Source organism: Copidosoma floridanum, unplaced genomic scaffold, assembly GCF_036245765.1.
Source record: "Copidosoma floridanum isolate Cflo_tuat_1 unplaced genomic scaffold, Cflo_Japanese_pri ptg000013l, whole genome shotgun sequence".
NCBI lineage: Eukaryota > Metazoa > Arthropoda > Insecta > Hymenoptera > Encyrtidae > Copidosoma > Copidosoma floridanum.
This window is the reverse complement of record NW_028321890.1, coordinates 20,340,742-20,355,252: the sequence shown is the minus strand read 5'-3', so window position 1 is coordinate 20,355,252 and position 14,511 is coordinate 20,340,742. Positions and strand designations below refer to the sequence as shown.

The 14,511-nt window shown below is 43.0% G+C and overlaps 2 protein-coding genes across 3 annotated transcripts in view; one reads left to right on the top strand and one right to left on the bottom strand.

Moving 5' to 3' along the window:
* Positions 1–243: 243 nt before the first annotated feature.
* Positions 244–14,511, bottom strand: part of LOC106639269 (inactivation-no-after-potential D protein-like) — a 16,197-nt gene continuing 1,929 nt past the window's right edge. Inside the window, exons 2-21 of the mRNA XM_089590919.1 lie at positions 13,311–13,710; positions 12,989–13,241; positions 11,959–12,060; positions 10,132–10,257; positions 7,611–7,754; positions 6,995–7,062; positions 6,728–6,884; positions 5,859–5,949; positions 5,586–5,782; positions 5,415–5,509; positions 5,151–5,220; positions 5,010–5,054; positions 4,808–4,909; positions 4,321–4,392; positions 4,107–4,230; positions 3,858–4,015; positions 3,624–3,782; positions 3,386–3,520; positions 2,749–2,916; positions 244–1,532 (exon numbers count right to left, since the gene is read on the bottom strand). Coding sequence (XP_089447045.1) covers positions 2,752–2,916; positions 3,386–3,520; positions 3,624–3,782; positions 3,858–4,015; positions 4,107–4,230; positions 4,321–4,392; positions 4,808–4,909; positions 5,010–5,054; positions 5,151–5,220; positions 5,415–5,509; positions 5,586–5,782; positions 5,859–5,949; positions 6,728–6,884; positions 6,995–7,062; positions 7,611–7,754; positions 10,132–10,257; positions 11,959–12,060; positions 12,989–13,114 — 2,136 coding nt within the window. The 5' untranslated portion in view covers positions 13,115–13,241; positions 13,311–13,710 and the 3' untranslated portion in view covers positions 244–1,532; positions 2,749–2,751. The remainder of the gene's footprint in view (positions 1,533–2,748; positions 2,917–3,385; positions 3,521–3,623; positions 3,783–3,857; positions 4,016–4,106; positions 4,231–4,320; positions 4,393–4,807; positions 4,910–5,009; positions 5,055–5,150; positions 5,221–5,414; positions 5,510–5,585; positions 5,783–5,858; positions 5,950–6,727; positions 6,885–6,994; positions 7,063–7,610; positions 7,755–10,131; positions 10,258–11,958; positions 12,061–12,988; positions 13,242–13,310; positions 13,711–14,511) is intronic.
* LOC149374950 (uncharacterized) overlaps positions 14,284–14,511 on the top strand; it is a 1,539-nt gene continuing 1,311 nt past the window's right edge. For both annotated transcript variants that reach the window (XM_089590938.1, XM_089590937.1), the window contains exon 1: positions 14,284–14,493. The gene's annotated coding sequence lies outside the window, so the exon portion shown is untranslated. The remainder of the gene's footprint in view (positions 14,494–14,511) is intronic.

Below are 14,511 nucleotides of genomic sequence, written 5' to 3'. Positions count from 1 at the left end.
TTTAAAAAACACACTTTTGGCGTGATTAAAAGTTTTGTTACAATGTTACGTCTTTCTAAAAAAACAAAAAAAAATCATTCCTTTCAATAGTTTCGTCAACGATTGGGTAAATCATAATTCCGTAAATCTATACGTCGGAAAATCCCTTTTGGACTCGGTTTCCTTGTTAATTGTATCTGGCTTTGAACGCGCGAGTTTTACAGGACCAGTGACCACAAAAGTGCCTACATACGATGAAAAAAAAAAAAAAAAAAAATTCATCAAAAAAAGTGATCGATACCACCACAGAGCTTGTAACTCTATAGATACACATGGCGGTCAGTAGATAGATTTCAAAGGAGTTATAGGTACCTTTTTTTTTTATTTTTTCAGTTGTCCAGTCTGTGATTGGCTGATGACGTAAGAGAATCGTTTCCAACGTCACATTATTTCTCCTATATTTGGCGTAACGAACTATATAATCGAGCAAAGGAAATAATAATTGTCAAACCGATTTGGTCCCCAGCTATAATTATATTGTATTGTATCTTCCGTATGCGGTGCATGTATAGGCGTACGCGTACGTTATATTCTCAGTGCAATTATTTGGAATGTACTTTTAATTTTTTTTTTTTTTTTTTTTTTTTTTCAAATGCAACCGCTACGTCAATGATTTTTCATTTGTTGAGTTTAACACTGTCGTTAAATGCATTACGTAATTTGTATGAAATAAAATTGATCATACGGTCTAGGGGACTTTCTACTGTTTTCTCGATAAAAGAGAGTAGGTCAGTGTGTAACGGTAAAAATTCCCCAGACAATGAAATGGCACCAAATTACTTGAGTTGGGACAGTCATTTTTTCGTTTCTTTTCTCAATTCATCAATCAACTTCGGTAAAAACGCGTACAAATCCCAAGTTTGCGTACGGGCTGATTAATTAAAAACTCGCACGAAAAAATCAAACCCGCACATTTATTCTATAGATGTTTGTTTTTGGCCGAAAATCAGTTATTTCTTTATGCAAGGACTGTAATATATATATCAAGCCCTCGCCCTTTGAAAGCAGTAGTTGATAAAACAATAATTTTTTCAAGAGCGTCTCTTCATATCTTTCCCGAGGCGCTGTTACCCCATGTATTGAAGCTTCCACGAGTTGGGCGTTCATTTATTTTATAACAGCCAACAGCGTTTGGTATATCATTATTACCGTATAATAAACCAATACAAATGCCAATCATACAACAATAACCGTTTAGCATAGATCGCTGCTCTGCATCTCTGCTCTCATCGCTCGCCTAACTCCTAACTCAAATACACGTCTTTTCACCCGATTCTCCTCGCACGCCCGTAGTAATAATAATAATAATGATAATCATCGTCACAACATTACACTATGTTATCTTTGGTACACGCTAAAGGACGCGCTAGATCGAGAAGTTATCACACTAGAGTCTTCCGCGCGACGCTGCCCCTTTAGGCGGCCGGCGCCGCTACCAGCTTGCGTTGACGTAGCCTCATCACCACCACCAGGAGAGTTCCGCCAGCAGAACCCTGGAAAAAAAAAAACACCAACCGTACGCGCGACTGCGTTAATTTTCCTTTTTTTTTATTGATGCTCGATTATTCGCAATCAACTCCGATGCCCGGTTGGGTCGTGCTTTGAGAGAGTCGCTCGGAGTTGAAATAATACCGGAGGAAACTTCCTCGGAGAGGAAAAAGAAAAAAAGAAAAATCCGTGGCAGGTCGAAATGGGCTCTCGGGTTGCAACATCGGAACATAATACATATACAACGCAAACGAGCGTAGGTACCCACTCTGTATGCAAATGTGCGCAATTAGGTACGGTCCCCCTCTTGATTAGTATGGTTATTGCACCGAGTCCCGGAACAACAATGCGATTCTCTGGATTAGGAATGCGCCCCGAAAGGTGTATGGCAAACGTAACAGCTGCGCGTTACGTGCGCGTATTATGGGAACTGGAAAAAAACACGGAGGTGTATTTTTACTTGTACGGATGGAGGCGTGTATACCTATCTGTGCGGCCGATCCAATTAGGCTCTTATCTGCCCTGTACACCGCTAAACGTGGACTTTTAGTAAGAGCGTATAAATGCTCGAGCAAGTATTAGTTAATGTCCACGTGAATGGCATCTTTGGGTTTTTTTTTTTTTATTTTTTCCTTTTAACGGTTCGCGGTGGCTTTTAACTACTTGGTTTTATTACGGAACAACCATTATCAGGTATTTCGGTGTATAGGTATCTTTACGGCAATTTAGACCATATTATGTATGCAGTTCTAGTAAAAACTCTGAAAGAAAAATGAAAATTCTGATAATCCAAATAAACGTTTGTATGAATGTAAACTAAAAAAATTATGAAATAAATATCTATTGAATGTTATGTTACAAGTAACATTGTTTATTTGATGTAAATGCACATTGTTTAATAACGTTTATTTGAATTGACGAATTTTTTTTTCAATGCATCTGTCAAACGGATCGGTTAAAAAAAAAAAAAATTAATAAAACGAATCATATGGCAGTATGGTGATCAGCAGCTTCGCAAAAGTGAACGCTTCCACTGTTGCTCTATACTTGTAGACTGAGATACCGATTTTTCACACAACTCCGTGCGATACGACGGGAAAGCGCAATGTACGTGTATATACTCTTGCGCAACAAAGTGTGCCTCTCTCTCAACTCTCGTGCTAAGAGGGAGGGGGAAAAAATTAAGGCGAAAATTGTTGCGCGTTTGCAGAAACGACTCACCTGTCACTTGGTCTTATATCTGAGAAGTTTCAGCTGCACCGGATTCGAGACTTTCACGTGAAGCGCTATGTCCTCGACCGAAGCTTCGCGCAGGTCCGTGCCACCTACGGATATGACTCGATCGCCCTTGGTGATTTTTCGGCTCTCCGCTGCCGTGCCGCCCTCCACCTGTTGTTGGCACGTTTAAGATATTTTTTTTTTTTTTTTTTTTTAGGGGACTTTTGAGTGTATTAATCTACCATGGATTTGACCATTGGACCGACAGCTCAATGAAAATCCGTGTATCGTATCAAAGTTTTATATTAAAAATGTATCATGGAAAAAAAAAAAAATAGCTTCATGTAATTCTAACGTTTCTCAGATGGATAAATTTTTTCATTTAGCGATAAAATTATTTGTGTTGCGAATGAAACTGGTCATTACTTATATTATATCGTAACGCATAATTTAACGATTCCAAAGCATTAGTGGACAAATCTGTCAACTGCAACCAACAACTAACAAAGATGCGCTCTTTCATCCCTATCAGTTTGTTTACGTGAAAAAAAAAAAAAAAAAAAAAAAAAAAAAAAACACTTTGAATATTTTTCAGAGACGCGGTTCAGGGACCAAATGTTCTCTTTGCAAAATATCTCACCACTTCAGACACGTAGGCTCCTTTGCCGTTCTTGTAGCCCATCAAAATGAGGCCGGAGCCCTTGCCCGCCTTCTTTGTCAGCTCCACCTCGATCTCCTCCTGTTCTCTCTCGTTGCGATGCACTATCAGTATTACCTGAAACAATAGGAAAAACAAAATAAAAAAAATAAAAATTTCAAAAGGCGTCAGTGCAAACAAATTTGTTTCCTCTCAATGGTTGTCGGATAAAAAAACTCACAGGTCCCTGGGTGATCCTCATGACGGTCTGGTAAGCCGTGTCGTGGTCCATGGTCTTGGTGGGCTGCTTGTTTATGTCCACGATGCGGTCGCCAGTCTGCAGACGACCGTCCTTGCCCGCAGCTCCGTCCGGAAACACGTCGAGGATAAACACTCCGGTCTACGCGACGAGACAGAACATTCAATAAGTATACCTATATATACCTTACAATGTAAGTACGAGACAGGGACTCACGTTGGGCGTGTCGGTGCCTCCGATGACGGTGAAGCCGATCGGTTGGCCCTTGTCCTTGGCCATCTCGAGGGTCGTGTCTTTGCAGTCCTTGACGGGATCGGTTTTCGGATCGGCCGGTTTTTCCGGCTCTTTCGGCTTCTCCGGCTCCTTTTTAGCTTCTGCAAAAAAAAAACAAAAAAAACAACATAAACGCTCTCATCACGTGTACCGATCTCTCTTTGATGAACAACAAATAATCATCATTCGTACCTTTGTCAGACTCGACGGGCTCTCCTTTGGCCTTTTTCGCCTCGTCCTCGGCCACTTTCTTTTGGTTCGGATTGCACACTGTCAGCGTGACGACGCCCTCGGCTTTCTTCAGAAGCGCCGTCGCCTGTGACATATTTTTTATTTACGCACGTGATCGTTTCGCCTCTAAATTATAATGGCTCTCGGCTCACGTAGATAATATGGTAATACTCACCTCGTCGTACGTCGCTCCCATTAGAGTGTCCGCGTTCACTGCCAGTATCAACTCTCCGACGTTCAGGCCGGCCTTTCAAATAATTGCGATGGTTAAAATAATATACATCACATTCTAACAAACAAATTTCTCGAGCACGAAACTGTACAACTCAGACTTGGGCACGTATATAATCTTTCCAGTTATTTTTTTAAAATATGATTTCTTTGTTTTTTTTTTTTTTTTTTTTTAATTACTATACTCATGGCACAAAGTTCCTTCCAGATAAAACGGTTGCATTATAATTTTAAGGAAAAAAAATAGTCTGTATTGCGAATAGTGGTAAATAAAAAATTTTTCAATTATTTAGAAATCTATGGAATAATTGTGCCCAAACCTGCTACGGTTCAATCGTTATCGAGTTTTCGCAATTGAAGCAACAAAAATAAGATATAATAACAGCGAGAAAATGAGTAATGGTCCCGTTAACGAGTATAGATATTATTACCTGTTCGGCAGCACCTCCTTCCTGCACGTCCGACACGAAGATGCCGTGTCCGACTTCGGCGTGCTTTCCCTCGATTATCATTATTCCCAGGCCGTAGGTACCCTGGAAGAAAATTAACAACAACATAATTAAGATAACAATAATTAGATGCGTAACAACCGATCGGGCGACATTATACGTTGCTCTAGCAATGAATGCATACCTTCTTTATCGGCACCAAGTGGACGCCTTTGAATTGACTGTAGTCCTGAAACGTAAACATAATATATTAGCACAGGTTTGTACAGCTCAAACAAAACATTCCATCATTTGTTAATATTGTACATTTGGAAGATTATCTTACTTCTCCCGGCAACGGGGTTGGGAACACCGTGACTTGCGGCACGGCGCAGCTCTGGATGGCATCTGGTCTCCTGAAATGTTCCCAACGGAATCATGACATCTGTACACTTTACTTTTCACTCGTACCGATTTTATCTCAACGGGTCTCGCGTCGAGTGCAAACGCCCGTTGCGCAACAAGGCCAAGGTCGACCGCGTGACCGGCAAGAAAGTGAAATTCAGTGTACCGTGTATGGAGCGGAAGAATAAAGGAAAGTTTGACTCACCGCACTACGATGAACTTGAAGCTGGTGAACGGCATTCCCTTGATCATCGAGGTGACGTTCAAGTGGCACCTTCCTTGGAACACGGTGCCGTTAACCTGTGGCAAAGATAGAGAGAAAGAGAAAAAAAAAATGTTTTCCCAAGGAACATAATGGCCAAAGAAGCGAACGTACCTCGAGTATCTCGTCCCCGGGCTGGAGGATGCCCTCCTTGGCCGCGGTGCCGCTCGGGTCGATGCCGCAAATGAAAACGGCCATTTTGTTCCTGTCCTTGTGACCGGCTAGGGATATGCCCATTCCCGAGCGGCCTTTCTCCAACTTGGACACAAAGACTCGCTTTTTCAGGTTCGCGTATTTCTTGCGTATTTTCACTGCAAACGAAGCCATTGATTGTTTTTACGACTTATCGAGAAAAAGAGACAGAGAGAGAGAAAGCCGTAGACTCACTCTCCGTGTAGCCAAACTCGTCCTCCTCCTCGGGATCAGCCGCGATCTCCTCTTTCGTCCGCTTGACGTTGCCGGCGCTCCTTCTCGATATCTATTATATATTATTATTAGTGTTACAATATGGGCATGTATCGTTTTGAATCAAAAAAAATTTACAGGTCCGCGCGAAAACTTTCAAAGAAGAGCTCGAGAGCGCCAAGTGTTTCCCTCCCTCCCCGGGACGATTCGCAGCTACATGACGTTTCTCTCTCTATTGTTATTTTTTTTTTCGCTAAAAAAACACCCGGTGACCCTTTTCTCTTTGTTTTCACCACGACCAGCGGGATAAGCCGGGATGGAGATTCGGCTGTTATCGCGACTCACTGCGAGGCACGAGCCGCTGTGTTTACGGTATCGGATCCACAAATAGAACCCGCTGGGCTGTCGCCCCCTCACCCTACACGTGTATATATGCAGTATGTATCTAAGCTCCGCATCTCGAGAAGCTCCCTCGCGATGGTACCGATGCCCCGCGCAACAACTCGCTGATCGAATATGCATGTATATAAATTTAATTTAAAAAAAAAAGCTCCGCGTGCTTTGGGGAGCTTTGACGAAAATAACGGGGAGGGGGCGTTTTTTTAATAAGCGTGGGAGGCCACACGCACGCACGGAAGCGTGAATTTTAATCAGCGAGCTATGCATTTGCGGGGGTGTACACGAGGCGCGAGGAACGGTGAAAAGCTCGGCGGGAGCTTGCGGGAGAAAAAAAAAATCAGTGACGTATACATAGTTCCTCGGTCGCGTTTTTTTTTTTTTTTACAGAGCAACACTATAGGGGCACGTCGATATACAAGGCGCAGAGGTGATGTTGGGGTTGCAACACTGACCTCGACGCCGTTCTTGGTGTAGACGTTGCCCTCGAGTTCTCGAGTGTCCTCCTCCTCCTCGGAGCTCTCGCCCGACGAGTACTTGTTCTCGGGCTTTGGCTGCGCCGCCTTTGGCTTCTCGCCGTCCCTGCTCGACTCTCGGCTCGTTGGCGCTCTTCTGCGGATAGTTTGTTGGATTAGTTTGTTTTACCCACTTTCAGTTACTTACAGTGAACCATATTGCGGCAGAGACTGTTTTTGTGCTCTTATGAAAACGATACTACGTACTTTTTGTCACTCGGTCCGGGACCATCTGCCATTCCACTGGTTTGCCTCTTCAAATCCCTCTTTCCTTCCTGCAAGCGAAAGTCACGCAAAGTAAGTACACACACGCGGCACTGTCAACTCGGCTCTACTTATATCGCGAACAAAACAAAAGCCCAGTCGGCCAAAGTATTTTCCCGGTACTCGTGTTCGCTCGTTGTTGTTATTACATCGTCGTCATTGTTGTCGTCTCCTCGAAAGCTCCTCTCACATTCAAAAGCTCGGGTATACAAACATTCGTTGCAGCGAAGAGATATGTATACGGCGAAAAACGAATGAAGAAAAAAAAAACAATCCCTTTCCCCGGAGTTTCTTATGACCCGCGGGTGCAAGCTTTTATATTTTGCTGCTTCTAACAAGGTGAGAAAAAAAAAAAAAAAGTGGCAGTACGGGTGAAACGGGAGCGCGGGTATTTTCTTTTTCACGAGTCTCACGAGCCCATCCATCGCGCTGGTTGCCAAGTTGTTTTGGTGATGCGTTTCAAGCTCCATCCACCGAAACTTGGCGCATACTTTGGCGAAATCAATCGCAACAAAATCCCCCCGAGCACATTTAGTGTTGACAATGCGTGTATACCGACCTGAACGACCTCGGGCGACCCGCTGCGGAAGGACGACGGCGGCGTGCCAGGGCGATTCCTCGTGCTCTGCCTGCGACTGCCGGTCCTGTGCGCGCCTCCACCGGCACCACCACCAGCAGCGCCCTGCGCCTCATTATCCGGGCTCTGCGAAAAAAAAGCAAAACAACAGCACTCGCGCAGCCCTCGCGTCAAAAGACACTTTACTCCCTCCTCGAAACTCCGAGGGACGGACGGTAGGCACGAAGCCATAGCTACCGACTGACAAACACGCATGTGGCGACCCAACTTTCTCCGCGTCATCGTGCATTACTCACTTTTCGTGAGGTAACTTGTATACTCATACGGTTTGCGTCATACATATACACATCACTATGTTGTTGTTTCTTATTAGGTCCCCCCCCCCCGCCGACGTAAACGAGGCAAACGGTATACAACATAATTATTATATGTGCCAATCATACCTACACGCGAGCAAACGAGTCATTACTTCGATACACTTGGATTATTCATTTGTCGTGGGGTGCACGCAAGCACTGCTGGGCGCATCCGACACCGAAAGCTTACTACCCCTATATATTGTTCTCTCTTTGGCAGCTGCGCGGATGCTGCTGATGTTTTGCCCGCCGAGCTTGCGGCGCAAGCGCCACCCCCTCTCCTCTACCTCTTTGGGGGGAGGGAGGGGGGGAGTAGCAGATGCTATCGTACGTGTTTTTTTTTTTTTTTTTACGTCGCAAGAGGTTTTGGTTTTCGTTGAAGGGGAGGGACGAGAATCACCGAGTTGATGAACTAATCGTGTCGGAAGCCATACATCACTTGAACGCGGGCGGGATGGAAGCTGCTTTTTCGATCCCACCCCGAGTGGTAGGGAATTCGCTTAGTTTGCTCTTCCATGAATCGTTATCGTTACCCACGTATTTCTACCGAAAAAAAAAAAAAAAAAAAAAAAACCCAAGAGGGGTCGAAGTGAATCCTCGGTTCTTTCAACCCCGTTGGACAATTCCTTGATACGCGAGTCACGATGATCTTCAAATGTATTATAACGGCGGGTAGTGGTGCGCTTTTTGCTTTTTCTGCAGCCCTACACGTGAGCGGAGAAAGAGAGAGAAAGCTCGTGTTTTGAAAGCTCGCGTGTATAATTTTCACTTGGAAACAAATACCGAAACAAACGTTATTAACTGAAAGTTTCGCGAAAACACAACGCCATCGGAAAAAATCAGTACGTTCGAGCGTACAGGTGGACCCTGGACGATATTACTGAGATAAAAACAAGTAGGGAAATACACGGAATTATAGAAAATAAATCAAGGCTGGTGCTTCGTCAATAATCAGCCACAATGTGCGGGCGATTGTTCCAACCCTCCGTCCAGAGCACCATGAAAAGGAAAGGAACAGCGTTTAAACAGAGACACGTACGAAATTGACGCACTTGCGGGAGCTGCGAGCAAATAGCCGCGGCATGGTACAGCACACCCAACAAACTCGAGGGCCCAAGAAAATAAGAAACGCGCGAGAGAGAGAGCAGTGGCCCAGGGGCCGCGCTACAAGCTACTAAAAGCTCAGTCGGCCAATACCTAATAACCCGTACATCGGGCAAGCTTTCGCTGTATATGTATACAACCATGGACGTACCAAGGGAAAAAGAGAGGGAGGACCACACTGGTGTCGCGTGTCCGCGAGAGGGGAAGCCGGCCGTCCGAATCGGGGGTGCAGCGTCCGATGGACCGCGTCTTTTTTCCTTTTATTTATTTTTTCCACCCCCTCCCCCCCTTTCTCTCTTCGGCCCCGTCGTCGTTTTGACCCGCGTTTGTGTGTGTGTACCCTTTCGCCGCTGTGTTTACTCGTGTAATCTTCCAGAGTGATGAGTTATTGGGTTGATTCTCCGTGTGAATGCGCGTCTGTGCACGAGCTTCCATTAATTTTGGTATTGATTGGACGTGCGAATCGGGGATGGGGAGCGCGAAAGAAAAGTTTTTATTTTTACTCGGAGCACTTGCAGGTACACGCTTGATCTCTGGGAATAAAGTCATTGCGACTTTACTGTATCAAGTGGTTTTTTTTTTTTTTTTTTTTTTTTTTTTTATGCTCATTCTGACCAACGTGGTTTACGTTTCGTGTATATCCTTTTTTTTTCGTCCATTTAATCTGCCTCTACTCGCTTTCGATCTCTCTAATCGTCATCAACTTGTGCGCGCAAGATTCATTCTTTTGTTCTTTTGTGAGCGCCAATGCCACTTGCTCTTGAGATTTCAATTGTCTCGCTTGGCATCGCAATATACGAGTACACGCCCGAAAAAATTTGTATTCGTTTGTAATTCAAGATTGAAAAAAAAAAAAAAAAAAAAAAAATACTCCTCAAAAGCCACGCGAAATAAATCCACACTTTGTCCTTTCGTACAAAAAGTAATTGTTTCTTCGAAAGGAAATGGTAGGAGTGAAGAAAAAAAAAAAAAAAAAAAAAAAAAAAAAAAAAAAAAAAGAACACACACGAGGCTTTCTTGTACAAAAGAAGCGAAAGACTCACCAAGGTGACGAGCGACTGGACGGTGAGGCGCACAGGATTTCCCGCCGCTTGGATCGCTTTGACGGCCCGGTCGTGCGTGCTGTTGCGCAAGTCGACGCCGTCCACCTCGATTATCCGATCGCCGATCTGTGGGTGCCGAACAAGATTTACCAAGGATGAAAATCACGTACAAAGCCAATTCGAGGAGTGAAAATAGGTGTATGGCCAAGGGTTTCTTTATTTATTTATTGTTATTATTATTTTTTTTTTTTCTCAAACCAATGGTATTGAATCAAACTCTCTTTTTACTACACGCAAGTAACAATAAAGCGGTGAACTGTATGCCGATTCGTACAGCCGCAGATGAGTGACGAGTTGCCAAACAAAAGGGTCAAGGGTATACCCTTGGAAAAGAGAAAAGCGAACAAGAAGGAGTTTCCCAAAAAATCGCAACACCACACATCGCAGCGAAAGATCATTGAAATCTCCGATCAAAACGTTTGTACCGTAAGTGTCATCGGCAGGTGCACGAAAACTGAAAACTCGGCTCTCTCTTGAGAATATTTCTCTGGTATGCTTTGGTGGGAAAGTGTTATGCATAATATATACACTCACGTGAGAGATATCCATTTGTACGTATGTACACAGAGTGCACGATTTGCATGGAAAAACGAGGATAGCACAGATGGAATTTTTTTTTTTTTTTTTTCCATGCCATGCATGTACATATATACAAACGGGTGCACCGAGTTTGTCATATATACACACATGTATGGTATACATTCGTATGTTCGCGACAGGATATTGGACTCGTGTATACGTACAGGTATGTGTGCACTTGACGATCGAGAAATTGGACGTTCGGACTACATAACGATTCAAAGCTATATCATGATGTATACGTGTAGGTATATTGTATATATGCTACAGCGAAATGGGGCAGCTTTTAATGCACCGAGAGTTCTCGGTTAATTACTATTCTGGCATGCGCCTGATGGGTTTCACGACCTCTGGGTTTATTAACCGGAAGAAAATACTCATAATGTTATACAAAAAAAAAAATAAAATAATAATAAAAAACAAAAAATTAACTTATCGTGTGCAATAATAATGTAGGGAAAAGTAAATAGGGATTAGTGTTTTCGATTGGCTGAGAAAAGTGTTGAAAACATTTCAATTGCGTTTAGCAGGAGTTGAACAATTTTTTTAACAACTTTCTGTGCTATTTCAAATGCAAACAAACATTTTTAATGCAACTGTAATCAATTACACTAGTTCTCGACCATAGTATTTGACATAAATGTTTAAACTGATACAATGCTTGCACTTTAAACGATTCAATCAAATTTTTATTTTTTTTTTTTTAGTATTAAAAATTGTTTATTTCAAGTTTTGTATTTAAAACAAAGTAATATTTTATTTTACTTACAGTCTTTTGAATTTAAATTGAAGCTCATTCAGAATGAAAAGTTAGGAAAAATAGTTTCAATGAACCATTGTTTTCAAACAAAATATTCAGCAATGCATTTCATTTAAATGCTTCATTGAAACGGAGTGATAAGGCGTCTATAAGTGACTTTAATTGAAAATTTAAATAAAAGCGAGTTGAATTATTTTAAATTTTCTAAATATACCATCCACATCTATCTATTTCAACGGACGTGCGACCTGATATTTTTTTCATTTTATTTTTATTTAATTTAAATTTAGAAAAATGCTTGTTCCTGCAAAATAAGCTTGGAAGAGTAGCAATCATTTTTTGTTATTAAATAATTCACGATAGCAGTGAAAAAAAAAAAAAAAACAGTAGGTGCAACTTCATGATAAAGTTGTACAAATTTGACTAACCTGCAAGCCTCCGGATTTGCCGGCTGGACTGTTTGGTATGACATTTTTGATAAAGATGCCGGACACGTTCTGCGTTGAGCTGCTGCTCTCTTGCAAGTCAACCTGCAAAACCACATCTCGCGTTCAACGAAAGCAAGAAGAAAAAAAAGAAAAAAAAAAAAAATCTGCGCATTGGGAAACTACAGTAACGTACGCGCCCTCGGTTATTTCTTCAGCGAAATTGAAAGCTCGATTCGCCCGAAAATTCAACGCCGTGTATATACATAATCCCCCCAGCGGCGCTGTCACTTTAATTACACTTTTTAATTGAAAGAACAGCACTGTACCCCAGAGTGCATTAAGTATGTACACACGCACTCTCGCTCTGTGGCATTATATCAAACGTGCATTAACTATATATATGCACGACTCGGTGCATACTATTCAAATTCGTGCGATATCGGACGTGTAATCTCTCGGCGCGATCCAGTTTTGCAATCCAAGCACGTACATTACACATATATATCTGCGTTACCGGCAATGTATCAATTTCGCTCGACTGGCCGTTTTGGCATGGATCTACTAAATTTTTCACTAATTAATACATCACAGTAATCGGATATCAACGAATGAAATAAAATAATGTAATTTGTTATTCAAACGGAGTATAAGCATCATTGCATCAAGAGGGATTTTTATTTTTTATACGAGATAAGGATTCCCTTCTTTTTTTCTCTCGAATTATCCATCGAAATTTCATGATTTTTAAATTTTTAAAAAACACATTAGAGAAACGTCAAAAACAAATGTCTTTAACGACATGTTTTCAACGCACTATAAAAATAACCAATAATCGTTAAAAATTGATGATTTTCAAACGTAACATATTATTATTATTATTCCTATTGTTTTTTTTTTATTCTGCCACATATATAATCCGTATGATGTCAAGCGTACTATACGTATGGAAGCGAAATACTCAAAGGCACGTGAATAACCCTTTTGGCTCCCATGTGTATAGAGGTGTAAACGAAAAGGCAAAAGAGCTGACCTTGCCACCGACGATGCTGAGCCCGAGACTGGTCATGGGCTCGCGGTACACCTCGACGAGCCTCTCCGGGCCCCAGTGCTTCGCCCAGACGACGTTGCCGTCCTTGTCCCGGTGCGTGACCGTCATGTCGAGGGTGCGGCTCAGGCCACCGCCGCCCTTGACCAACACGAGCACGGACGAGGGTCCCCCCTCCTCGGGCTGGGGCGACAAGCTCGTCGGCGATGCGCTCTCCAACGACGAGAACTCCCCGACCCTGCAAAATACACCGTTTTACCCCTTTTTCTCCCTCCCCCCCCCTCCACGAGCACTGGTCACCCCTCACCTCTGGGTGGCTACGCTCCTCGACTCGGGGGTCTCCACCGGCTGCTCGAACTCGTCAAAGTCGCACTGCGTCCACTGGGTGTCCTGGCCCGTCTGCACCTGGGCCTCCCTCCTCGGGCTGCCGCACTGCACGGCCTTGGACTCCTGCTCGGTTTGCACCTCGGCCTCGCGGCGGGGGCTGCCGAAGCGCTCCTCGACCAGCGACTGGAGGCGCCCACGCGGGTACTCCTCCTCGAAGAACTCGGCCAAGTCCTCGAGCTCGTACTGGGTCGACTTGTGCTCGCCCTGGGTCTGGGTCTCGGCCTCGCGTCTCGGGCTGCCGTACGACTTGTACGACGCGCTCAGGAGGCTCTGGGTCGACGAGTAGAAGGTCTCGGGCTCCGGGGCTGGACTGCTCGGGTCTGTAAGCGGACATTGCCTACTGGTCAATTTTCGTCGTTTGGACGGTCAATGATCCCTTATAGTTTCAGAACTTTATGGGTAATGTAACATTTATTCCATTTGTGGTCCTACGATTTTTTTTTTTTTTTTTTTTTTTTTTTGCGGTTCAAACGTGTGTTATTTATTGGAGCTAACGTTTCTTTGCTTTCGAAAATGTTGAAAAAAGAGAGGGAAAAGTTTTCTTTTTTTTGAATGTTTCTAAGCTTGGGAAACATGTTTTTCTGTAAAATTAGAACCTCGTCTTACTACAACATTTTTCAATTTCACTGTTTGGAAGCCTCGAGCTGTTACTGGGTAATGACTATTGAACGCGAGTTTGATAAAGATACGATAACAACGTTAAACCGATTCGAATTTGTGACAAGTATATTGATACGTCAACTCGACCTCGTCGAGTGTGAGTTTGTAAGGTAACGTTGGGGTGTGGTGGGAATGACTATTATTATGCTATTAACGATATCATTTTTGTCACAGGCTATCCAAATCAAAAAACGTACCGTTTACTTTAAAAATCCGCCTTCGTTTACGTCTACTCGTACGAATCGCACGTTTTAAACAACTTCATGAAAAAAGTGGAATCAGAACGTAGTTTTTTAACAAGATTTAATAGAGTGATATTAATAATCATAAATACTTAACTGTCGTTGTTCTCAAGTGACGCGTAGAAAGTTGGGGTTAAACTGTTAAACTTGTCAAGACATAAAGTGTTACCTGTATACTGTTTTGAGACGAACACTTCCCAGGTAAGTTGAGAAGTGAAT